At 48.7% G+C, this 27083-nt stretch overlaps 1 protein-coding gene across 3 annotated transcripts; it reads left to right on the top strand.

The window, feature by feature from the left end:
- The first annotated feature begins 7779 nt into the window (after positions 1–7779).
- On the top strand, positions 7780–26921 carry med22 (mediator complex subunit 22). 3 transcript variants are annotated; one of them, XM_038781894.1, is made up of 5 exons: positions 7780–7904; positions 9338–9477; positions 13937–14017; positions 18842–19050; positions 25884–26921. In XM_038781894.1, the coding sequence occupies exons 2-5, from the start codon at positions 9355–9357 to the stop codon at positions 26116–26118; spliced, it is 648 nt and encodes a 215-aa protein (XP_038637822.1). In that variant the 5' UTR covers positions 7780–7904; positions 9338–9354; the 3' UTR covers positions 26119–26921. The 3 variants fall into 3 exon arrangements, with proteins under 3 accessions (XP_038637822.1, XP_038637821.1, XP_038637823.1); XM_038781893.1 differs by having other exon boundaries at positions 25878–26921; XM_038781895.1 differs by lacking the exon at positions 25884–26921 and having other exon boundaries at positions 18842–19060.
- Positions 26922–27083: the final 162 nt, after the last annotated feature.

Below are 27083 nucleotides of genomic sequence, written 5' to 3'. Positions count from 1 at the left end.
GAACGGCTGAAGACAAGCCGAGATACGTAACTTCTGAATACTGGAACACGCACGTCTCCCTACGGAGACTAACCCCAGCGGCCAAAAAACGGCGCAGCATCTCATCGCGGTTCCTCAGGGAATTTCACCCGTATGGCGTCCAGCCCATCCGAGCATATTTGGCAAACCCCCTGCCGTCTGGTCCCAGTAAGCTAGGGCCACCACCGCACATCACGGCAAACAGGCGGAATGCTGTCCGTACTCAGCGAGAATCCGGTAATCGGCAACTGCTCTCTGGTATTAAGAAGGAGGATGTGCTGGAAATTTTGAAAAGCATCAGGATAGATAAGTCCCCTGGGCCTGACGGGATATACGCAAGGGTACTACGGGAAGTGATGGAGGAGATTGCTGCGCCGTTGGCGATTATCTTTGCGTCCTCACTCTCCACTGGAGTAGTACCGGATGTTTGGAGGGAGGCGAATGTTGTTCCCCTGTTCAAGAAAGGGAATAGGGAAATCCCTGGGAATTACAGACCCATCAGTCTTAGGTCTGTGGTGAGCAAAATATTGGAAAGGATTCCGAGAGATAGGATTTATGATTATTGATAGAAAAACAGTTTGATTAAAGATTGTCAGCATTGCTTTGTTTGGGGCAGGTCATGCCTCACAAGCCTCATTGAATTCTTTGAGGATGTGATGAGACACATTGATAAAGGTCGGGCAGACAGGGTGCTTTCGGTACAGGGTGCTTTCGGGGGTCTGGGTCGGAGAGGGGAAGATATCTGATATCTACAAGGTTATGCAGGAGGCGGAGGAGGCGTCAGTAGAGGAGCTGAAAGCTAGGTGAGAGGGGGAACTGGGGGAACAGATCGAAGACGGGACATGGGCTGATGCCCTGGAGAGGGTTAATTCTTCCTCCTCGTGTGCGCGGCTTAGCCTCATCCAATTCAAGGCGCTGCACCGGGCCCACATGACTGGGACGAGGATGAGTAGGTTCTTTGGGGGTGAAGACAGGTGTGTCAGGTGCTCGGGGAGTCCAGCGAACCATGCCCATATGTTCTGGGCATGCCCGGCACTGGAGGAGTTCTGGAAGGGGGTGGCGAGGACGGTGTCGAGGGTGGTGGGATCCAGGGTCAAGCCAGGATGGGGACTCGCGATTTTTGGGGTTGGGGTGGAGCCGGGAGTGCAGGAGGCGAAAGAGGCCGATGTGCTGGCCTTTGCGTCCCTAGTAGCCCGGCAAAGGATCTTGCTACAATGGAAGGATGCGAGGCCCCCAAGCGTGGAGACCTGGATCAATGACATGGCGGGTTTCATTAAGCTAGAGAAGGTCAAATTCGCCCTGAGAGGGTCGGTACAAGGGTTCTTTAGGCGGTGGCAACCTTTTCTCGACTTTCTGGCTCAATGATAGGGTACGGGGACAGTAGCAGCAGCAACCCGGGGGGGTGGGGGGGGAGGGGGAGGGAAAAGGGAGGGGGGGGACGATGACTATGTTTGTTTATTTAATTTAAATTTATTTTTAAGTTCTTCTGTTGTTCATTGGGGTTGGGGCGGTGGGGGATGGGATACATGCGTCGATACGGTCTGGGGGTGTTACAGTTATTATGGGTTATTTTGTTGCATTTCATTGTTTGTCGTTACGTTTTATATTTTCTGTAAAAAATTCCAATAAAAATATTTAAAAAAAGATAAAGGTCGGGCAGTGAATGTGGTGTATATGGATTTCAGTAAGGCATTTGATAAGGTTCCCCATGGTAGGCTCATTCAGAAAATTAGGGGGCATGGGATACATGGAAATTTGGCGGTCTGGATACAGAATTGGACGGCCGAAAGAAGACAGTGAGTGGTAGTGGATGGAAAGCATTCCGCCTGGAGGTCGGTGACCAGTGATAGAACATAGAACATAGAACAGTACAGCACAGAACAGGCCCTTCGGCCCTCGATGTTGTGCCGAACAATGATCACCCTAACTTAAACCCACGTAACCCCTATACCCATAACCCAACAATCCCCCCATTAACCTTACACTACGGGCAATTTAGCATGGCCAATCCACCTAACCCGCACATCTTTGGACTGTGGGAGGAAACCGGAGCACCCGGAGGAAACCCACGCACACACAGGGAGGAAGTGCAGACTCCACACAGACAGTGACCCAGCCGGGAATCGAACCTGGGACCCTGGAGCTGTGAAGCATTGATGCTAACCACCATGCTACCGTGAGGCCCCTAAGGATGTCCCACAAGGATCAGTTCTGGGACCTCTGCTCTTTGTGGTTTTTATAAATGACTTGGATGAGGAAGTGGAAGGGTGGGTTAGTAAGTTTGCCAATGACACAAAGGTTGGGGGAGTTGTAGATAGTGTTGAGGGTTGTTGCAGGTTACAACAGGACATTGACAGGATGCAGAGCTGGGCTGAGAAGTGGCAGAAAGAGTTCAACCTTGATAAATGTGAAGTGGGGCAGCACGGTGGCGCAGTGGGTTAGCCATGCTGCCTCACGGCGCCGAGGTCCCAGGTTCGATCCCGGCTCTGGGTCACTGTCCGTGTGGAGTTTGCACATTCTCTCCGTGTTTGTATGGGTTTCGCCCCCAGAACCCTAAGATGTGCAGGTTAGGTGGATTGGCCACGCTAAATTACCCCTTAATTGGAAAAAATGAATTGGGTACTCTAAATTTATAAAAATAAATAAATATGAAGTGATTCATTATGGAAGGCTGAATTTGAATACAGGGTTAAAGGCAGGATTCTTGGAAGTGTGGAGGAACAGAGGGATCTTGGGGTCCACGTACATAGATCCCTCAAAGTTGACACCCAGGTTGATAGCTTTGTTAAGAAGGTGTGTGGTGTATTGGGTTTCATTAACAGGGGGATTGAGTTTAAGAGCCGTGAGGTTTTGCTGCAGCTTTATAAAACTCTAGTTAGACCACACTTGGAATAATGTGTCCAGTTCTGGTCGCCTCATTATAGGAAGGATGTGGATGCTTTGGAGTGGGTGCAGAGGAGATTTACCAGGATGCTGCCTGGACTGGAGGGCATGTCTTATGAAGAAAGGTTGAGGGAGCTTTTCTCACTGGAGCGAAGAAGGCAGAGAGGTGACTTGATAGAGGTGTACAAGGTGATGAGAGGCATGGATAGAGTGGATAGCCAGGCACCTTTTCCCAGGGTGGAAATGGCTGTCATGAGGGGACATAATTTAAGGTGATTGGAGGAAGGTATAGGGGAGATGTCAGAGGTAGGTTCTTTACACAGAGAGTGGTGGGTATGTTGAATGCACTGCCAGCAGAGATGGTGGAGTCAGAGTCATTAGGGACATTTAAGTGACTCTTAGGCACATGGACAGCAGTAAATTGAAGGGGTGTAGGTTAGGTTGATCTTAGATTAGGATAAATGGTCAGCACAACATTGTGGGCTGAAGGGCCTGTACTGTGCTGTACTGTTCTATGTTCTATGTACAGGTAGCTAATCAAGCGTCCATGTTCTGCAAAGATAAGCTTGGATCCCCAATCGGAATCGATCGAAATTGGGCGAGTGACAACGGAGATATCAGCTCCTGTATCCAACTCCATCGAGATTAGGTGGCCATTGATGCGGAGGTGACTGATATTGGTGCTACCCTAGGTTCAATGATGCAATTCCACTGTTGGCAGCAGTTTTGTCCACAGAGAATGTGAGCGACCACAAGGAAGTGATGATGAAAACAAACACAAGTTTTAATCACACGATATTCTACAATATACAACTCCACTCCCCGAAGGGTCTCCCCCGCCGGCCCACACCCGGGCCGGAGTTTTTACATCTTGTGAAGGGAAAACCCGGCCCTCTTAACGGGGAATCTCGCATTCTTGCGAGGTCACAGGGAACCTGACAGTCCACATCCCCTGACTCTCCTGAGGGGTTACAACACTCCCCATTGCAGTCAGTTAGCCCAGTCAGTCCATGCTGGTGTCTATGCTGCATCCAATTTTACCCCACCCTGCTTCACCTGTCAGCATATCTTTCTGATCCTTTCTCCTTTCTGTACTTCACTAGTTTCCCCTTAAATGCATCCAGCCTATTCACCTCAACCACTCCTTGTGGGAGCAATCTCCAATTCTCCCCACTCTGCATTAACAAGTTTCTCTCGAATGGATTTATTGATGACTGTCTTGGTGTTCGGGTCTCACCTGCACGCAAAAATATTTTCTCGATGTTAACGCTACTAAACCCTTTCATGATTTTAAAGATCTCTATCGGGTCACCATTTGGTGTTCTGCTTTCTAGAGAAAAGGGTGCAAGTCTGTTCAATCTTTTCTGATAGTTATAAACTCACAGTTCTGCTATAATTTGAGAAAATCTTTTTCCAACCTTCACCAGTGTTTCTCCTTTTCTTATAATGAGGCCAGAAATGTGCACAGTGCTTCCAAGGGTGGTTCTGGCCTGGTTCGGCTGGTTTAGCATAACTCCTAGACTTATTCAATTCTATCTGTCCAGAATAGAAATGCCTTGTTTGCTTTCCTCTGGCTTTATTAACCTCCATCAGTATGGTGAATCACAATCTAGTAATTCACACTGTGTTATATTGTATGTGTTGTGTTCTTGTAAGCTCGGTATACGAGCAGTTGCGCGGCTCTGCCCATAGGGGGAGATGAGGAGTTTGTACTGGGCTCCACCCATGGTTCCGCCCATGGCTCCTCCCACTAACCGGAAGTATAAAGCTTTGCAGTCGTGAGCCTGCCTGCCAGTTTTTCTCATCGCAGGCAGGCTCTGTTGTAAGACTATTAAAACCACTGTTCACTTCCAATCACGTGTCTTGTGAATTGATGGTAACATCAATCAGTACTTTTAGTATTGTACACGCTCCACCACCACTACCATTTATGGCACAAAAGGAGGCCATTCAGCACATGTCTACTTTTACCTGTTCAATATTCAAGGCACCGTGACTCAATCTCAGATCAGCGTTGTTCTAACTGTGAACCATGCTCCAGGCCAACACTAAGGGAGTGGTGGAGGCAAATGTAAAAACAGTGATTATGAGTCACTGAGGTAAGGTTTTCAAAGTCTCGTGATTGTGTCCAGTTGAGGGTCTGAGTGAATCCTTTCTGAAAGGGAGGAAAGTCAGGAATTTCCTTTGTACTTTTCACAAGCTGAGGACATCCCAAACGCTGCACAGCCAATGATGGACCTTTTAAGGGTAATCACTTTTTAAAATTCATCCAAGGGTTGTGGGTGTCGCTGGCTAGCCCAGCATTTCTTGATCGTTCCTAATTGCCCTTCAGACGTTGGTGGTGAGCTGCCTTCTTGAACCATTGCAGCCCATGTGGTGTTGGTATTACCACAGTGCTGTTAGGGAGTTCAATGATTTTGACCCAGCCACAGTGAAGAAACAGCCAATTCAGGATGTGTGTGTGACGGAGAGGATCCTCCATTTGGTGGTGTTCCCATCTGTCTGCTGTTCTTGTCCTTCTAAGTAGTAGTGGACTTGGAAGGTGCTGCCAAAGGAGCCTTGTTGAGTTGCTGCTATTCCTGCCTTGGGTCACTGTCTGTGCGGAGTCTGCACGTTCTCACCCTGTCTGCATGGGTTTTCTCCGAGTGCTCCGGTTTCCTCCCACAAGTCCCGAAAGACGTACTTGTTAGGTGAATTGGACATTCTGAATTCTCCCTCAGTGTATCTGAACAGGCGCCGGAATGTGGCTAGGGGATTTTTACAGCAAGTTCATTGCAGTGTTAATGTAAGCCTACTTGTGACAATAATAAAGATTACTATTATTATCTTGTTGATGGTACACACGGCTGCCACCATGAGTCAGTGATGGAGGGAGTGAATGTTTGTGGATGGAGTGCCAATTAAGCGGGGCTGCTTTGTCCTGGATGGTGTCGAGCTTCTTGAGTATTGTTGGAGCTGCACTCATCCAGATAAATGGAGAGTAATCCATCACACTCCTCATTTGTGTCTTGTAGATGGTTGACAGGCTTTGGGGAGTCAGGAGTGAGTTACTCGCCGTAGGATTCCCAGCTTCTGACCTGCTGTTTATAGTATTTACACTATATCGACCACAGTATTTAAATGGCTAGTCCAATTAGTTTCTGGTCAATGGTAACCCCAAGGATGTTAATAGTGGGGGATATGATGCTACTTGCCACTTGTCAGCCAAAGCCTAAAAATTGTCCAGGTCTTGCTGCATTTGGACACAGACTGCTTCTGTACCTGTGGGCTTGTGAATATTGCTAAACATTGTGCAGTCATCAGCGATCATCCCCATTTCTTATGGATAGGCACATGGAGCACACCAGAATGACAGGGAGTGGGATAGCTTGATCTTCGTTTCGGACAATGCTCGGCACAACATCGAGGGCCGAAGGGCCTGTTCTGTGATGCACTGTTCTATGTTCTAATGAAGGTTATTGATGAAGCAGCTGAAGATGGTTGTGCCTAGGACACTATCTTGGAATCCCTAGAGTGCACAAGAAGGCCATTTGGCCCATCGAGTATCTACAGACCCTCTGAAAGAGCACTCTCCTTAGGCCCAACCCCCTGCAATCCCATAACCCCACCTAACCTTTGGACACTAAGGGACAATTTATCATGGCCAATCAACCTATACTGCACATCATTGAACTGTGGGAGGAACCCTGAGCACCCGGAGGAAACCCACACAGACATGGAAAGTGAAAACTCCACACAGGCAGTCACCCAAAGCCGAAATTGAACCCGGGTCCCTGGCACTGTGAGGCAGCAGTGCTGACCACTGTGCCACCCCTGAGGAACTCGTGCAGTGATGTCCTGGAGCTGAGATGGCTGACCTCCAACAACCAAAACCATCTTCCTTTGTGCTAAGTATTGACTCCAATCAACAGAGTCTTCCCCTTGATTCCCATTGACTCCAGTTTTGCTCAGGCTCCTTGATGTCACTCGGTCAAATGCTGCTTTGATGTCAAGTCACTCTCACCTCACCTCTGGCATTCAGCTCTTTTATCCATGTTTGGACCAAGGCTGGAATGAGGTCAAGAGATGAGTGGCCCTGGCTGAGCCCAAACTGAGTGTCCATGAGCAGGTTATAGCTGAGGAAGTGTTGCTTGATTGTGTCACTTGGCTGATGATAACGCCTGATGGGCCATCAAATAGCCAGGTTGGATTTGCCCTACATTTTGGAGGAAATGCGTGGACAATTTCCCACTTCTGGAAGAATGCCGGTGTTGGAGCTCTGCTGGTACTGCTGGAAAGCAGCTCGTTCCCATCAAAACGTACCACCACACACTTACTCTGTTTCAAAAGTAATTACTCAGCAAAAGTACTTCAGTGTCTGAACAACTTTGCAACATCCCAAGTTTGTGAATAAATGTTCTGACCCCTTGGATCCAATGAGCACTTAGTGCCCTCCCCTCCCCTCCCCTCCAATTAACCTGCCTTTGTGCAACCCACTAATCTGAATCTTCTCTAATTCATTCTGTAATGTCTGTATCCAGCGGCCTCCCTGGTTTGATCTCTCCTGAATTCACTTTATTCACATTAATTAAAGTACAAAGCAATGCCTGCTGTGGTTTGTGCCAAACTATTCCAGCCCCTGCTGGATGTTTGGAGCGAAACTGGTGTGACCTTCACAAGATGGCGGGACCTCACTAAGATGGCGGCATCTGTCACATGGCCCTGGCCGGTGCCTCCTATTGGCCGGTTACTCTCCAGGTCAATCGAGCTTGCTGGCAGCGCGATGACGGTTGATTGGCAGCTCCCTCAGCCACCCAGAATGCCCGATTCCCCGGCCCGCCCGCCCGCTAGCCAATCGGCAGCGGTCAGAGGCGGGGCCCGAGAGCAGGCAGGTTTGGTTGCGAACGGGCGGAGAGCGCGCGGCTGGTCCGCGGGGGAGAGAGCGGCTCACAGCCCACAGCCGGCACCTCACAGCCGGCACCACACAGCCCGTACCTCATAGCCGGCATTGTCCTCTGTCCCAGGTGAGAATCCAACCAACACAACCCCCCCTCCCTCCTACAGTGCAGCACTCCCTCAGTACTGACCCTCTGACAGTGCAGCACTCCCTCAGTACTGACCCTCTGACAGTGCAGCACTCCCTCAGTACTGACCCTCTGACAGTGCGGCACTCCCTCAGTACTGACCCTCTGACAGTGCGGCACTCCCTCAGTACTGACCCTCTGACAGTGCGGCACTCCCTCAGTACTGACCCTCTGACAGTGCGGCACTCCCTCAGTACTGCACTGCCAATGTGAATCTGGTTTCTGTGCTTAATTTTGAACCCACAAGCTTCGGATAAACTGGGTTCCCAATCTCTTGATGTATAGATTACAACACTTTAGGTTTACACAAATGGAATGGTTTATCTTTGGAGTAATGGTTGGGCCTGTGATCTTTGGAGTAATGGTTGGGCCTGTGCTCATTGTAGTTCAGCTGAATGGGGATGATCTTGAAATGGGTAAGATTCTGAGGGGGCCTGGCAGGGTGGTTGCTGAGCGTTTTCTTTTTACCCTCTTACAGGAATCTAGAATGGAGGGGGGGGGGGGGGGGGGGGGGTGGAGGCCAAGTTTAAATTGGAGTTGAGGAGGGATTGCTTCTCTGAGGGTCGTTGGCTTTTGGTGTTCTGTTCCTCAGGGCAGTGGAGGCTGGAACGTAGAATATATTCAAAGATTTTTTGATCGACCAGAGAGTTGACAGTTTTCGGGGTCGGGTCAGCCATTCTCTGTCAACATCTGAGATCCAGGGGCAGCATGGTGGCCTAGTGGTTATCACAACCGCCTCACGGCGCTGAGGTCCCAGGTTCGATCCCGGCTCTGGGTCACTGTCCGTGTGGAGTTTGCACATTCTCCCCGCGTCTGCGTGGGTTTCGCCCCCACAACCCAAAAAAGTGCAAGCTAGGTGGATTGGCCACGCTAAATTGCCCCTTAATTGGAAAAATGATTGGGTACACTAAATTTATTTAAAAAAAAACATCTGAGATCCAGGCTTGTACTCGGACCTCTGGCTATTTAATTTGGGTTTACTGGGTGTGGTGAATGTAACTTGGTAATTCACACTGTATCTTTGTAAGCGCAGTAGTGCTATCCGAACAGTAGGGGGAGTAGCTCTGGGAATGCTCAGGAGTTTGTGCGGGGCTCCACCCATGGCTCCGCCCATGACTCCTCCCCCTTGTGCTGCTGTATAAATACCCTTGTCCAGAGTCAGCCTGCAGTTCACACAGAGTTCATCAATGGGTAACAGGCTGGCTCTGTAGTAAGTAGATTAAAACCACTGTTCATATCGGAAAGCACGTGTCTGGTGAATTGATGGTTTCATCAGTGGGGAGCCTAATTCTCTGCAACTGAACACCGAAGACTTTGCAGATAAGGTTGAGAAATTTGTAATAACGTGGCTTTGTTCCCTTTTGGTGTCACAGGCTGACCAGTGGCCAGGATGTCACAGCAACGAACCTTGCCTCAGAGTAAAGAGCTGCTGCTCCAGTCCTACAACAAGAGACTGAAAGACGACATCAAATCGATTCTGGATAACTTCACAGAAATCATCAAAAGTGCCCGGGTATGTGACACCGAATGAGGCATGTTGTGTTATCAAGGCCCATCTGAGCGAGGATGCTCCTTTTCATGCTTATCCTGGGTAGATCTCATTTGGCGCATCAAATCGTAAATCCCGAGCAACATCTAAGTCATACCTCAACATTCTTTGTCTTTCACTGGCAGTCAAGGAAAGATAGAAAGTTCCAGCACGGAAATGGGTCATTTGGCCCATTAACTCTGCCAGTGTTTATTAATCTAACACATTCGGATCTCTTTTTTAAAAATAAATTTTGAATATCTAATGCCCATTTTTTGCCAATTAAAAAATTGAATACATTTAGAGTACCCAATTATTTTATTCCAATTAAGGGATGATTGGATTGAGTTTTATTGTCATGTGTACCGAGGTACGGTGAAAGGTATTGTTCTGCGTACAGTCCAGACAGATTGTTCTGTACATGAGAAAACTAAATATAGGACATACATAACTACACAATGTAAATACATAGTATTGGGTGAAACTTACGGAGTGCAGTACTACACAGTAGAGAGGATGTGTGAAGAGATCAGTTCAGTCCAGAAGAGGGTCATTCAGAAGTCTGGTAACAGTGGGGAAGAAGCTGTTTTTGAACGTTTTAGTGCGTGTTCTCAGACTTTTATATGTCCTGCCCGATGGAAGAAATTGGAAGAGAGAATAACCCGTGTGCGTCGAGTCTTTGATTATGCTGCCCGCTTTCCCAAAGGCAGCGGGAGGTCTAGACCGAGTCAATGGATGGGAGGCAGGTTCGTGTGATGGACTGGATTGTGTTCACGACTCTCTGTAGTTTCTTACAGTCTTGGGTGAGCAGTTCCTTACCAGGCTGTGATGCAGCCAGATAGGATTGCGACAATAATAAAGATTATTATTATTATAAGAGTCATTGTGGACATGCCAAATTCTATTAGTTTCCTGAGGAAGTAGGCTCTGTTCTGCTTTCTTTCCAATTAGCATCGACAAGGGTGAACCAGGACAGATTGTTGGTGATGTGCACCCCTAGGGACTTGGCGTGGCCAATCCACTTAGCCTGCAGGTGGATTGTGGGGGTGAAACCCACGCAGACGTGGGGAGAATGTGCAAACTCCACACTGGATCGAACCCGAGTCCTCAGTGCCGTGAAGCAGCAGTGCTAACCACTGTGCCACCGTGCTGCCCACATTCTGATCTCTTGATGTGCCCCTATCAACACCCAATTTACGCAGCTTATTCCCACTCACTCGGCTTTGAGTTTAATGTAGCTGTTTGTCAGAAAGTGTTTCATTTCCTTTTCGGAGAATTTACAGATTTGTTTCAACAAGGGTTTGTGACCAAAAATCCAACATTCTGATTGCTAACTGTATCAAAACATTTTCTAGTCACTAATTTTTTTGTGATTATTTAAAATAACTGCCTCTCGTTCCTGTCTCACTGATCAATGCGGCCAGCCGCTGACTATTGAGCCTTTTAGAACATAGAACAGTACAGCACAGAACAGGCCCTTCGGCCCTCAATGTTGTGCCGAGCCATGATCACCCTACTCAAACCCACGTATCCACCCTATACCCGTAACCCAACAACCCCCCCCCATAACCTTACTTTTATTAGGACACTACGGGCAATTTAGCCTGGCCAATCCACCTAACCCGCACATCTTTGGACTGTGGGAGGAAACCGGAGCACCCGGAGGAAACCCACGCACACACGGGGAGGACGTGCAGACTCCACACAGACAGTGACCCAGCCGGGAATCGAACCTGGGACCCTGGAGCTGTGAAGCATTTATGCTAACCACCATGCTACCCTGCTGCCCCTATTTTATAATCTTTCCTAATCTCAAACTCCTATAGCAGGGTCACCTTTGACCTTGTCTGCTCCTGTGACAAGAGTTCTAATTTTTCACATCTCCGTAACTGTAACCCCTTCCTGTGTCAGGAAAACTTGAGCATTGCAACCCCACCACCTCCTGAGCAAAGATCTGGGCAGACGTAGAAAAATGTGAAATTGTCCATTTTGGCAAAAAAAAACAAAGAAGCATTTTATCAGAATGGTGAGAGAATCCAGAGCACTGAGGTGGAGAGGGATCTGGGTGTCCTTGTGGGCGAATCACAAATGGTGTTGGTATACGGATGTAGGTACAGCAAGTTAATAGGAAAGCTAATGGAGTTTTATCCTTTATTATGAGGGTATTGAATACAAAAATAGGGGGATAATGCTTCAGTTATACAGGGCCACAGAGTGAGACCACATGCGGAGAATTGTGAACAGTATTGGTCGTCTTATTTAAGGAAATATGTAAATGTGTTTAAAGCATGTCAAGGAAGGTTTACTCGACTATTACCAGGAATGGGCGGATTGTTTTATGAGGAAAGGTTGGAGAGGTGAGACTTGTAACCACTCTAGTTTAGAAGAGTAAGAGGATACTTGATTGAAATATGTGAGATCCTGAGGGGTATTGACAAGGTGGATGTGGAGAATCTTGTCGGAGAATCTAGAACTCGAGGTCAATATTTAAAAATAAGGGGTTGGTCAGCACGGTGGTGCAGTGGTTAGCCCTGCTGCCTCACGGCGCGGAGTTCCCAAGTTCGATCCCGGCTCTGGGTCACTGTCCGTGTGGAGTTTGCACATTCTCCTCATGTTTGCGTGGGTTTCGCCCCCACAACCCAAAGATGTGCAGGGTAGGTGGATTGGTCACGATAAATTGCCCCTTAATTGGGAAAAATGAATTGGGTACTCTAAAATAAAAAATAAAAATAAGGGGTCACCCATTTAAGTCAGAGATGAGGAGAATGTTTTTCTCTGAGGATTGAGAGTCTCTGGAACTCTCTTCCTGAAAAGGCAGTGGAAGCAGAATCTTTGAATGTTTTTCAGGCAGAGCCAGAGAGTTTCTTGATTAAAGGTTATCAGGGGTGAGACAGGAATGTGGGGATTTACAATCAGATCTTATTGAATGGTGGAGTAGGCTCGAGGGGCCGAGTGGCCTAATTCATATTTACCCTTCCCCAAAGAGTTTCACTGTTTGACTAAATAGTGCAACTTGGATGAAAAAAATGCTTTAATTGCTGCACATTCAGCTTTTCAGCACTCTGTTTAATGGATGTGAATCTAAGCAACAAAATAAAACCAGAATACTACGGAAGCTGGAAATCTGAAATAAAAACAGAATGATGGATAAACTCAGCAGGTCCAGCTGCATCTGTGAAGAGAAGAAACAGTTAACGTTTCGAGTCCAGATGACTCTTCTACAGGAGTCATATTGGATTGTTTTTCTAATTAAAGTCAATCAGCAGTTTTATTCATTTAATTTTCACGGCTCCTTTCCAGCACATTGGTTAACAGTGAGGCGGCGGGGATCGGGAGCAGGAACTATGACATGTTTAACTCCGGATGCTATTTCCCCTTCCACTGTTCCCCACAAATCCCACCACCCGCCTGCACTGACTGGAGTCAGAGTTTCAAATCCCTGAGGTCCGTAAGCTTCTGTTTCTTACTGCCCCATCTTCCCTTCCACTAGCTCAACATGAGATTCTCCCTCCTCCATCTCCCCCCTGCCCGGGTGATAATGGAAGCCCAGGTGGTAAAGAATTAATTGGTTACACAGACTTTTACAGCCCAGAAACAGGCCATTCAGCCTGACTGCCCCGTGCTGGTGTTAATACTGCACGCAAGTGTCATCCATCTTTCTTGGTGCCCCATATCTATTTTATAATATCGAGACTAAAAATGTGCACAGAATCTGTCAAATTTCTCCTTGCAATGTTTGACAAATAAATCAAAAACATTTTGTTGACTATTTAAGGGGATCAGGGGTTATGGGGAGAAGGCAGGAGAATGAGGATTAGAAAATATCAGCCATGATTGAATGGTGGAGCAGACTCGATGGGCCGAGTGGCCTAATTCTGCTCCTATGTCGTATGGTCTTATGGTCTTACTCAGTTATGTCAATGCTAGTCCCCCTGCTCCATCCCCACGCCCTGCCAAATATTTATTCATTTTAGTTGTGAAAGTTACTATTCAATCGGCTTCCACTGCTCTTTCACCATAACTCACTCCAGCCGCTGACCCTCCAGCCGCTGACCCTCCAGTCGCTGACCCTCCAGCCACTGACCCTCCACCACTGGAAATTGTGACTCGATAAACCCTTTCATAGTTGAACTTCTGTAGTAATTCTCCGCTACCCTTCGCTGCTGTAAGGAGAACAATCCCAGCTTGTCTAGTCTGAATAGAAGTTTGCTGGATGAGGCTGTGACTCTATGCGGTCACGGTGGGTTATTGGAGAAGGGCTGCAGATCAGCCATGATCTGATTGAATGGGAATAGGGTTGAAAGACAGAATAGCCTCCGGCTGGTCAGGTATCTACCATCTTGCTGAGCGAACCAATGAACAAATAGAACCAACTGCATTTGTGAAATGGTCAGAGATTTGATGCAACGTTGCACTAATGGTGGTCCTGACTCTTGTTTTGCAGGTTGAAGATGAGACGCAGGTATCCCGTGCGACTCAGTGTGAACAAGATCACTACGAAATGCATGTTAGAGCAGCAAATATTGTAAGTAGCGAGTGGGTCAAATACTGCCCATTCACCTCATTGAAACCTCCCACACACACTGACTCTCACTCGGGTATGGGTCCCAAACACTGACTCACTGGGGTATGGGTCCCACACACACTGACTCTCACTGGGGTATGGGTCCCACACACACTGACTCTCACTGGGGTACGGGTCCCACACACACTGACTCTCACTGGGGTACGGGTTCCACACACACTGACTCTCACTTGGGTATGGGGTCCCGCACACATTGACCCCCACTGGGGTACGGGTTCCACACACACTGACTCTCACTGGGGTATGGGTCCCAAACTGACTCTCACTGGGATACGGGTCCCACGCAACACTGACTCTCTCACTGGGGTACGGGTCCCACACACACTGACTCTCACTGGGGTACGGGTTCCACACACACTGACTCTCACTTGGGTACGGGGTCCCACACACACTGACTCTCACTTGGGGACGGGGTCCCGCACACACCGACTCTCACTGGGGTATGGGCCCCAAACACACTGACTCTCACTGGGATACGGGTTCAATACACACTGACTCTCACTGGGGTGCGGGGTCCCGCACACACTGACCCTCACTTGGGTACGGGGTCCCGCACACAATATCTGTCTCCTGTGTTAAACATGCTGCCCATTCACTGTGCCAAGGAGGAACTAAGCCCAGTTTCCTTAACATTGATTTATTCACACAACCCTTCTTGTGACCTTATTGAGGTGTTCACAATTCTGAGCAATTTTGACAGGGTAAAGAGGATATTCTGTTTCCACTAGTTGGTATGTCAGTGACGGGGTTCACAATTTCAAGATGGTCAGCAAGAGAGCTCGGAGTGAGATGAGGCAAAACTTCTTTCCTCGGAGTTGTTGGGGTGTGGAATGTGCTGCTTCGGAGTGGTGGAGATGGATTCCATTGGAGGGTACAAAGAGAGCTGGATATATATTTGAAAGTGATGAATTTCGAGGGCTATGGAGAGATGTGCTGGGGAATGGGACTAGCTAGGTAGCTCTTTTGGGAGTTGGTGCGGACACAGTGGGCCGAATGGCCTCTTCCTGTGCTGTAAATAATAGACCCGGAGAACACAGGTGCAATCTTCCTTTTCCCAATTAGTAACTCTCGCTTAGAACTGGAGCATGTGCTTTATTGTTAAAGGGCTGCAACATTAACATCCTGTACCTCTCCAAATGATTTTAATCAATCACCATTTTTGGCCATGCCTCCAGGTGCCCTCCCTAAACCCCTCTACTTCTCTGTCTCTCTCTCTCCTTTTAGACCTAAAACCTATCACTCAGACCAAGAGCGGCCACCAGTTCTTGTGTGTGAAATTGTCTCTGCTTCACACTCCAGTGAGGCACCTTGGGATGTTTTATTACAGTAAAGGTACTGTATAAATTCAAGGCTGGCAGAAGGTTATTTGAACAAAAGTTAATCACCTGATCTTGCCTCGCCTGATGGAAACATGCAGTAATTCTGGCTGGAATGAAAGTGCACGGGTCAGAATTGGGGTCTCAAGCTGACATTTCCCTGAAAAGGTGACAACATTATTAATACCTGTAAAACATCTGTCCATATTGTCGACAAGTTAATTGACAAATTCCATGTTAACCTTTGTAAGCTGGGGGGGGGGGAGGAGGAGAGATGGTGTATTTTACAGGGGTAATTCCCATTCTAAACATGGCCACAACGGAAATATGAAAATAAGGCCAAAATCTTGAAATCTGAGCGAGGGTGTTGGGAGGTGAGTTCACAAGGGGGCAGTTTTTCACACAAAGATGAGTGAAAATCTGGAACTCAGTCCCCCACAAAGCTGTTGAGGCTGGGGGCCAATGTGAAATGTCAAAACTGAGCTTAATCGATCTTGTTTGGGGGCAGGGTAAATGGAGTTGAGATTCAGAGCAACCTGGATTGAATTGAATTGTGGAGCAGGCTTGAGGGGCTGAATGGCCTCATCCTGTTGTTGTGGGCGGAATGTGTGACTAAAAGAAGGACTAATTTACTGTACATCCTGGTCTAATCATCACTCTCTTCCTCGAACTCACTTGACTGTACACTACTGTAACCAAACTCCCCGCAACATGGACGCAGAGTGTGTGATATTGGATCAGCCGTCTGTTATACACAATGTCAGATATTCGGTTTCATTGCGGGATGTGGAATTAAATAACAGGCACTGTGCACAATAGGTGGCTTATCTTAAACAGCCTTCTGTGACACCAACTGAGACAAATATCTGTCCCCCTCCCCCATCCACCGTAGCACCGAGAGAGATAATTGAACAAGACAATTGTTTACACCTAGAAAATTCCACATCGTTTCTCACTGACTAAAAGAAAATTGCTGATTATATTAAATCTGTTTCCTCTGATTAACAACCCTTCTGTCATTGGAAACAGTTTCTCCTGATTCACTCGGTGCCTTAATTTCAATCGCCCTCATTTGGGTCAGTTACCGTTGGGGAGATAACACTCTCATCCCCAAGGCAGATGATTGTGGGTTTGAGTTCCATTCTGCTGACTGGAACACAAAGCCAGGCTGACGATTCCAGTACTGAGGGGGGACGCTGCAGAATTGGGGAAAAAAATCTGAGGGATAGAACTAATCGCCACTTGGAGAGACAAGGATTAATCCAGGATTGTCAGCATGGCTTTGTCAAGGGGAGATCATATCTAACAAATTTCATTGAATTTTTCGAGGAGGTGACTAGGTGTGTCGATGAGGGCAGTTGATGTAGTCTACATGGACAATTCAATGAGGCTTTTGACAAGGTCCCGCATGGGAGGCTCATGAAGAAGGTAGGGGCTCATGGGATCCATGGTAATTTGACAAAAAGGATCCAGAATTGACTTAGTAACAAGATGCAGAGGGAGATGGTCAACGGTTGTCTTTGGGACTGGAAGCCTGTGTGCAGTGGTGTTCCGCAGGGATTGGTGCTGGCTCCCTTCCAGTTTGTAGTGTAGATTAATGATCTGGACATGAAAGTTGGAGGTATAATTAGCACGTTTGCGAGAGGAGGAAAGCCTGAGACTGCAGGACAAAATAGACAGGCGAGTACGATGGAATAGTGGCAAAAGGAACTTAACTAAATTCCGAGGTGATGCACTTTGAGAGGACTAACAAGGCACAGGAATATACAATGAACAGTAGTATGCTAAAAAGTACAGAGGATCCGAGGGCACATGTCCAGACATACTTGAAGGCAGCAAGGCAGGTAGATGAGGTAGTTAAGAAGGAGTATGGGATACCTGCCTTTATTAGCTGAAGCATAGAATATAAGAGCAGGAAGGTGATGATGGAGCTGTGTAAAAGAAAAGTCGTTGGGCCACAGCAGGAGAACTGTGGGCAGTTCTGGCCACCACACTGTAGGAATGATGTGATTGGACGAGGAAGGGGGCAAAGGAGATTCACCAGGATGTTGCCTGAACTGGAGTGTTTCCGATATGAAGGGAAGCTGGTTAGGCTGGGGTTGCTTTCCTTAGAGTAGAGAATGCTGAGGGGAACCTGATCGAGATGTACAAAATTATGAAAGACAGATAGGAAGGAACTTTACTCCTCCGTACAGAGGTAATTCACCAGGGAGTATGGATTTACGGTCAGGGGCAGGAAATTGAGAGGATTAAAGGAAAACACTTTTCACCCAGAGAGTGGCGCAGCACTGTCAGAGGGTCAGTACTGAGGGAGTGCCGCACTGTCAGAGGGTCAGTACTGAGGGAGTGCTGCACTGTCAGAGGGTCAGTACCGAGGGAGTACTGCACTGTCAGAGGGTCAGTACTGAGGGAGTGCTGCACTGTCAGAGGGTCAGTACTGAGGGAGTGCCGCACTGTCAGAGGGTCAGTACTGAGGGAGTGCCGCACTGTCAGAGGGTCAGTACTGAGGGAGTGCCGCACTGTCAGAGGGTCAGTACTGAGGGAGTGCTGCACTGTCAGAGGATCAGTACTGAGGGAGTGCTGCACTGTCAGAGGGTCAGTACTGAGGGAGTGCCGCACTGTCAGAGGGTCAGTACTGAGGGAGTGCTGCACTGTCAGAGGGTCAGTACCGAGGGAGTACTGCACTGTCAGAGGGTCAGTACTGAGGGAGTGCTGCACTGTCAGAGGGTCAGTACTGAGGGAGTGCCGCACTGTCAGAGGGTCAGTACTGAGGGAGTGCCGCACTGTCAGAGGGTCAGTACTGAGGGAGTGCTGCACTGTCAGAGGGTCAGTACTGAGGGAGTGCTGCACTGTCAGAGGGTCAGTACTGAGGGAGTGCCGCACTGTCAGAGGGTCAGTACTGAGGGAGTGCTGCACTGTCAGAGGGTCAGTACTGAGGGAGTGCTGCACTGTCAGAGGGTCAGTACTGAGGGAGCGCTGCACTGTCAGAGGGTCAGTACTGAGGGAGCGCTGCATTGGTAGAAATTATTTAAGTTGTTTAAAATGTGCGTTGTCAGTGCCTCAGGTGGAAGCAAAAATCTCTGTCACTTTTTTGGAAATGGGAAGACATCCTGGGGCCTGTATTTATCTCTCAACCCACATCACTAAAAACTGATTGATCGTTATCACATTGCTTTTTGTGGGATCTTGCTGTGTGCAAATTGGCTGCCTTGACTCTTAGTTTCCAACAATAACTGTGGTTCACTCGCTGAGGATTTGAACGGTGCTGTAAAAATATCGGACTTTTCGATGTCCGCTCTGAAGAGCACAGTACCCTTTTCACCTGCCTCTCCAGCAGAGTAACGTTGATCAGGCCACGGAGCAAACCCGAGTAAATGCAGTTGAGATGCAGGCCGTCCATGGACTAATTCATGATTTTGCTGCTGTTTGTCGGCTGCCTTTCTGTTAGGTGCGGGCTGGTGAATCTCTGATGAAGCTGGTGTCAGACCTGAAGCAGTTCCTGATCCTGAATGACTTTCCCTCGGTGAATGAATCCATTAATCAGCGAAAGCAGCAACTCAGAAACCTGCAGGAAGAATGCGACAAAAAGCTGATCACGCTGAGAGATGAGATTGCAGTCGATCTGTATGAACTGGAAGAAGAATATTACTCCTCCAGGTACAAATAGCCCAGAATGCTCCAGCACAGCCTCCAGAATGTTCTGTGAGCATCTACAACAGATCCCCTTATAACACCGACATACGCCACAGTGAGATTCGCGCTCACTTACACTGTAACACTTCCCAACTCCCACACTATAACAGCCTTCTAATCCAGCAATGTAACACTCCTAATCCCGCTGTAATACTCCCCACGGCCCCGCTGTAATACTCCCCACATCCCGCCCCCAGTGTAATACTCCCCACGGCCCCCGCTGTAATACTCCCCACATCCCGCCCCTGCTGTAATACTCCCCACGGCCCCCGCTGTAATACTCCCCACGGCCCCGCTGTAATACTCCCCACATCCCGCCCCCAGTGTAATACTCCCCACGGCCCCCGCTGTAATACTCCCCACATCCCGCCCCTGCTGTAATACTCCCCACGGCCCCCGCTGTAATACTCCCCACGGCCCCGCTGTAATACTCCCCACATCCCGCCCCTGCTGTAATACTCACCTCGGCCCCGCAGTAATACTCCCCACATCCCGCCCCTGCTGTAATACTCCCCACGGCCCCGCAGTAATACTCCCCACATCCCGCCCCCAGTGTAATACTCCCCACGGCTCCCGCTGTAATACTCCCCACGGCCCCACTGTAATACACCCCACATCCCGCCCCCGCTGTAATACGCCCCACGGCCCCCGCTGTAATACTCCCCACATCCCGCCCCCGCTGTAATACTCCCCACGGCCCCCGCTGTAATACTCCCCACATCCCGCCCCCGCTGTAATACTCCCCACGGCCCCACTGTAATACTCCCCACATCCGTCCCCCAGTGTAATACTCCCCACGGCCCCCGCTGTAATACTCCCCATGGCCCCGCTGTAATACTCCCCACATCCCGCCCCCGCTGTGATACTCCCCATAGTCCCGCTGTAATACTCCCCACATCCCACCCCCAGTGTAATACTCCCCATGGCCCCCACTGTAATACTCCCCATGGCCCCCGATGTATTACTCCCCACGGTCCCGCTGTAATACTCCCCACGGCCCCGCTGTAATACTCCCCACATCCCGCCCCCAGTGTAATACTCCCCACGGCCCCACTGTAATACTCCCCATGGCCCCCGCTGTAATACTCCCCACATCCCGCCCCCAGTGTAATACTCCCCACGGCCCCACTGTAATACTCCCCATGACCCCCGCTGTAATACTCCCCACATCCCGCCCCCGCTGTGAAACTCCCCACGGCCCCGCTGTAATACTCCCCATGGCCCCGCTGTAATACTCCCCATGGTCCCGCTGTAATACTCCCCATGGCCCCGCTGTAATACTCCCCACATCCCGCCCCCAGTGTAATACTCCCCATGGCCCCGCTGTAATACTCCCCACATCCCGTCCCCAGTGTAATACTCCCACGGCCCCACTGTAATACTTCCCACGGCCCCGCTGTAATACTCCCCATGGCCCCGCTATAATACTCCCCACGGCCCCGCTGTAATACTCCCCACGGCCCCGCTGTAATACTCCCCACATCCCTCCCCCAATGTAATACTCCCCACATCCCACCCCGCTGTATTACTCCCCATGGCTCCCGCTGTATCACTCGTACATATTTCTTTGTGCATCCGGATGTCTTTGGGAAGAGAGGATATCTTTATATGGAAGCTGTTGCTGATATTCCTCATGCCCCACACAGCTACCCATTGAGAAATGCGAGTGTTTTTCTTTGCAACCAGCTGCTGGTTTAGCACAGGGCTAAATCGCTGGCTTTTAAAGCAGACCAAGGCAGGCCAGCAGCACGGTTCAATTCCCGTACCAGCCTCCCCGAACATGGCCGGAATGTGGCGACTCGGGGCTTTTCACAGTAACTTCATTTGAAGCCTACTTGTGACAATAGGCGATTTTCATTTCATATCATTTGCAATGTAATGTGGCTTGACTTTGGGTTTTAGTTCAGGATGTTTGGCAACGCAACGCATCACATCCACCTCCGTTTGAGGATGGCACTGATCTCACATGGCCGAGCATTGTGTACGGTGTTGTGGGGGGTGGAAATGGGGTTAACTCGTTGACTTACTCTTCCCCTCGACCTAACAAATTTCTGATGCGCTGCTGTAAACCATTTTGAGCACAACGAGGATTCTTTCTGCCGTGTCTGTCAAAGTTTCCTGATGGTGAAACCCCAGCACGCAACTCACATCGCAAATGGGCTGCTTAAAAAAAAAACATGATCACACAAGGATGCTCACCAGGCAGTGAATCTTTATACCTTCGCGGGCATGTCTAGCTAAAACATTCCTAAGTGCAATTCTGAAGAAGCCCCCATGTTGCAGCAATTGTTATTGAGTTTACACTTCCTGACACCTTGTGTGACATGGTCCCTGAAGTCGCTTCTTCAGTGTTGAAGTGAACGGGCTGTCACTTTCGGGTGATGATTTCCGTCGGCGAGATTTCTGATCCGATTTTACCACAATGAGAATCTGAGAATTTTTGTAATACAAACTGGAATTTAATTCTCAAACTCTTTCTCAGATTAAGAGATTCTTTATAACTTTTATAATTTTATATATCTTTCTATACTATGATAATCATGCAGGTTATGAATGCACAAACATGCTGTTCATCATTTAAATGTCTAACTGTGTCCAATCTTCTGTGTAAAGTTTGAGGGGGAAATATTTTTTGTATTTGTTTGTTTGCAGTAATACAACATTGTGGCCTTAAAGGGAGAGGCTGGTTATAACAAAGTGTTTCCTGTTGCACCAGAATAATTTGTTCGAAGGTGTTTTGTAGCCAGAGTCACGATGAAATTGCTACGTGGACAATAATCACTTCAACAAATTAAGTTTTAAGCAATACGTGTTGTTTCTGATGCTTCTTCCTAAAGCTGCAGAACAGACAAAAGTCCCAGTTTCCTACGTCGCATGACTGTGCAGTTTAGCACTCAACAATCCACCCCCCACTCCTGGGTATCCCACAATTGATCATGTCCCACTCACCCTAAATATCTTGTCTTATCACAGGGATCACGAGTGGCTTGCTCGCTCCATACCATCAGTGCTGCGAACTGCCTGTCTATCCTATGGCATAACTGATGTAACTTGCATGCACATCACAATTTTCCAGTATAACGCTATTTTTACATCCCATAATATCAATTGAACACCCCATAGTGTCAGTCTGAATTAGCTGTACACATTAGAATATTCCACTTGTGTAACACTGATCATATCCTCGGTGCTTTATTTCATGTACATCCCATAACATCATTGCTATCCATTCACTATACATCCCATAATATTCCAGATACACCCCATAATATTACTCTATACAGCCCATAACAAGACGAGCTGCTGACTCTTGAATGCATAATGAGAGGCGGCAGCCTCCAGTGGAACTAACCAGGGCAAGAGGCGTGGTGGAACCACACCCTGCCTGCCCGCCCCCTGCCTGCCCTCCCCCACCACCCAAACACGCTTCTTAATACCAGTTTTCCCTCCTCATTCACATTTGGCTCGTTTTATTTCTGTGAAACGCATGCTTTAAGCGAAAAATCTGTGCTCTGTCAGGCTCTACCCTGGACTACAATGATTTAGACTACGAACTGACAGCGGAACCTGATTTAATTTACCGAATCTTCCAGTAGTGAATGTTTAATATTTGTCATTATGTGCCTTGTTCCCAACATTTTCAAAAAGAAATTTGTTTTTATCTCTGTACTTGTGCATACTTTTGTTTTTAAGATTTATATATAATTTTAAAATTGCATCCTTCATTCTATTAAACATGCAAGCATCTCACGTTAAAGAGTCAGCATTTTAAGCATTTCCTAAATAAAGTTAAAATCATTACAGATCACTAATTTCAATCTCTGTCTTTCTGTTTAACATCACCTCATCTCATTGAAGTACCCCCAGCTTCGTTCTGCAACTTTGTTCCACTGCTTTTAAAACATAAGCCTTTTGACAATTAAATTTCCCGAGTCTTTCTATGTTTAATCAATAGACCAGTTCTGGGTATGTTTCAGTCAGCAGGAGGCTGCAAAGTGGTTGGCACTGCTGCCTCACGGCACTGAGGACCGGGGTTCGTTCTCGGCTCTGGGCCACTATCCGTGTGGAGTTTGCACATTCTCCCTGTGTCTGTGTGGGTTTCACCCCTACAACCCAAAGATGTACAGGCTAGGTGAATTGGCCACTCTGAATTGCCCCATAATTGAAAAAAGAATGAATTGGCTGTTACCAAGATGACACAGACCATGAATTACTCAGCTTCTGTGCTGGGAGTGTGGTGGGTTAGCTGATACTGCTGGGAAGAGGAGGTGAGTTTTTACTTTTAACTTGTATGTGCTTCGGGGTTAGGAATTTAAATGCTGATCCCTGTGCACCAACCCCATTCTGATGAGAGTATTGGACTTCACAAGTTTGCCCCTCTTAGTTGTACCTGCCCTGGGCGTGTTTGATGGGGACAGCTGTTTGATGGGGACAGTGTATCGGGAGCTTTACTCTGTATATAACCCTGTGCTGTAACCCTGTGCTGTAGCTGTCCTGAGAGCATCTGATGGGGCCAGTGCAGAGGGAGCTTTACTCTGTATCTAACTCTGTGTCGCACTGTCGAGGGGTCAGTATTGAGGGAGCGCTACACCGGTGGAGGGTTAGTCTTGAGGGAGTGCTGCGCTGTCAGAGGGTCAGTACTGAGGGAGTGCTGCACTGTCAAGGGTCAGTATTGAGGGGGTGCTGCACTTTCGAGGGTCAGTATTGAGGGAGTGCCGCACTGTCAGAGGGTCATTGCTGAGGGAGTGCCGCACTGTCAGAGGGTCATTGCTGAGGGAGTGCCGCACTGTCAGAGGGTCATTGCTGAGGGAGTGCCGCACTGTTAGAGGGTCAGTACTGAGGGAGAGCTACCCTGTCAGAGGGTCAGTACTGAGGGAGTGCCGCACTGTCAGAGGGTCAGTACCGAGGGACTGCCGCACTGTCAAGAGTGTCAATACTGAGGGAGTGCTGCACTGTCAGAGGGTCAGTACTGAGGGAGTGCCGCACTGTCAGAGGGTCATTGCTGAGGGAGTGCCGCACTGTCAAGAGTGTCAATACTGAGGGAGTGCTGCACTGTCAGAGGGTCAGTACTGAGGGAGTGCCGCACTGTCAGAGGGTCAGTACTGAGGGACTGCCGCACTGTCAAGAGTGTCAATACTGAGGGAGTGCTGCACTGTCAGAGGGTCAGTACTGAGGGAGTGCCGCACTGTCAGAGGGTCAGTACTGAGGGACTGCCGCACTGTCAAGAGTGTCAATACTGAGGGAGTGCCGCACTGTCAGAGGGTCAGTAATGAGGGCGTGCCGGCGCTGAGGACTCGGGATCGAATCCCAGACCTGGGTCACTGTCCGTGTGGAGTTTGCACTTTCTCCCCGTGTCAGTGTGGGTTTCGCCCCACAACCATGTGCAGGTTAGGTGGATTGGCCATGCTAAATTGTCCCTTAATTGGAAAAAATAATTGGGTACTGTAAATTTATATATTTTGAAAAAAGTACTGAGGGAGTGCTGCACTGTCAAGGGTCAGTACTGAGGGCGTGCCGCACTGTCGAGTGTCAGTACTGAGGAAGTGCTGCACTGTCAGAGGGTCAGTACTGAGGGAGTGCTGTACTGTCAGAGGGTCAGTACTGAGGGAGTGCCGCACTGTCAGAGGGTCAGTACTGAGGGAGCGCTGCACTGTCAGAGGGTCAGTACTGAGGGAGTGCAGCACTGTCAGAGGGTCAGTACTGAGGGAGTGCCGCACTGTCAGAGGGTCAGTACTGACGGAGTGCCGCACTGTCAGAGGGTCAGTACTGAGGGAGTGCAGCACTGTCAGAGGGTCCGTACTGAGGGAGCGCTGCACTGTCAGAGGGTCAGTACTGAGGGAGGGCAGCACTGTCAGAGGGTCAGTACTGAGGGAGTGCCGCACTGTCAGAGGGTCAGTACTGAGGGAGTGCCGCACTGTCAGAGGGTCAGTACTGAGGGAGTGCCGCACTGTCAGAGGGTTAGTACTGAGGGAGTGCCGCACTGTCAGAGGGTCAGTACTGAGGGAGTGCCGCACTGTCAGAGGGTCAGTACTGAGGGAGTGCCGCACTGTCAGAGGGTCAGTACTGAGGGAGTGCCGCACTTTCAGAGGGTCAGTACTGAGGGAGTGCCGCACTGTCAGAGGGTCAGTACTGAGGGAGTGCTGCACTGTCAGAGGGTCAGTACTGAGGGAGTGCCGCACTGTCAAAAGCAGCTGTTTGAATGGCATGTTAAACGGAGGCATTATCTGTCCCCCTCCAGGCGTGCATTATTATCAAGGAGGGAAAGTTAGTTCTGCCTGGTTTCCTCGTCGAACATTTAGCTGTGTCTCACCACCATCGGTGAAACAGTGAACTGATCATTAACCTGTTGTTGGGCAGCACGGTGGCCTAGTGGTTAGCACAACCGCCTCACGGCGCTGAGGTCCCAGGTTCGATCCCGGCTCTGGGTCACTGTCCGTGTGGAGTTTGCACATTCTCCCCGTGTCTGCGTGGGTTTCGCCCCCACAACCCAAAAAAATGTGCAGAGTAGGTGGATTGGCCACGCTAAATTGCCCCTTAATTGGAAAAAAATAATTGGGTAATCTAAATTTATAAAAAAAAAAAAAAAAAAATTAACCTGTTGTTGTTTGTGGGAGCTTGGATCTGTGCTTATTGACTGTGAAGCACATTGCAATAATCTGATGTGCTAAAAGATTCTATAGAAATGCAGGACTTCTCTTTGTCACTAGCTGTGTTTTTGTTTGTTGTGCTCTAGACTTGTTCTTCTGACCTTTGCTCTTCTTTCTTAATGCCATCTTTTTTTCCTGGCCAAGCTACAGCCTATGGGATGGTGCTGACCTCCCACTTTGTGAAGCGTACCGGAGAGGGGAGGAGGATGAGGAGGAGGAGCAGCAGCAGCAGGGGGTGGTGACACCCGAAGAAGAGATGGTGACGGAGCTGGCCGGTCCTGCAGTGACGGTTGGAGGAGAGACAAACAGCAGAGTGGCACTGAGCAATGCCACTGCCCAGCCACAGGTGAATGAACATGGAGCAGGGAGCACTGATCCCGTCTGAATTTCGGGGTGGACTGGGACTGGGCAGGTACTGGGCCGCCACCCCCAGTCGTTGCCACTCTGCCTCCCTCTGTGATGGACCTCATTGCTGCTTCAGATGGAGTCATATCTGAGACAAAGCAGCATTGGAACTGCACACATTACTTGCCGAAATCCATACCATTTACTAATTGCTGTTGACGGGAATTGTGGAAACATACATGAAGCTAGTGGAATATTGCAGTTTTGTCGTGCCCAAAGTAGATGGGCAAACTAGCCTTTGAGAGAGGGTAGTCCTATGTAGGGTTGATTATGAGTGAAGCAGACAGGAGGAAATGGACCGTTCGCAACCACCCAAAGGCTACTGTCATTGCCCAGGATTCCCCGGGACCGGGAGTCCCCTCCATCCACCGTGCATTTTCACCTTTTGGTTTTTGAGATTTTGTTTTAGCCCAGCGTTGAGTTTAATGTCAGTTTCTCTCTTTGCTGTGACCCAGTGGTGCTGACTGAGCCTGCTTTGTGCGACAGAGCTTGAGGAAGAGGGTTAGAAAGCCAACACTTTCTCTTGACAGTAACCTGTTTAAGCTCAAGAGGGAGAGAGTGAGTCGAGCAGCAGTGTGTTAGAAATATTTAAAGATTGAACACTCCCTGAAGTTGTGACTAACCAACCTGTAAACCGGAGCAGTATTAAATAACGCAGCCTAACATTGTCAGGTAACCAGAACAGTTTTTGTAAACTCTTTTTTACACAGTAACAGGAATTGCATGTCCAAAGTCATCTTCTGTAATGTTTCAACTTGTCAGTAAACTTGAATCTGAGACGTGTTCTTGTTTGCTCTGTCAATTCTTGCGGTGGTGAGCACCTGGGCCAATGTCAAAATGTCATTGATGTGCAGGATCTGTGAAGTGGGGGGAGTTTAATCTAAACTGACCAGTAGAAGCTGTGATAAAGGGCTCACGATTAAACCCTGTGCCTCTGGTTTGGGG

This window comes from Scyliorhinus canicula, chromosome 21 (assembly GCF_902713615.1).
Source record: "Scyliorhinus canicula chromosome 21, sScyCan1.1, whole genome shotgun sequence".
NCBI lineage: Eukaryota > Metazoa > Chordata > Chondrichthyes > Carcharhiniformes > Scyliorhinidae > Scyliorhinus > Scyliorhinus canicula.
Note: the sequence above shows the minus strand (reverse complement) of the source record. Positions and strands in the feature narration are given on the sequence as shown.

What these genes read in the sequence shown, in the direction of transcription:
- med22 (XM_038781893.1), top strand. Translation starts at nt 9,355, where the DNA reads ATGTCACAGCAACGAACCTTGCCTCAGAGTAAAGAGCTGCTGCTCCAG. An exon ending in AAATCATCAAAAGTGCCCGG is followed by an intron (nt 9,478 to 13,936) that starts GTATGTGACACC and finishes CTTGTTTTGCAG; the next exon opens with GTTGAAGATGAGACGCAGGT. An exon ending in ATGTTAGAGCAGCAAATATT is followed by an intron (nt 14,018 to 18,841) that starts GTAAGTAGCGAG and finishes CCTTTCTGTTAG; the next exon opens with GTGCGGGCTGGTGAATCTCT.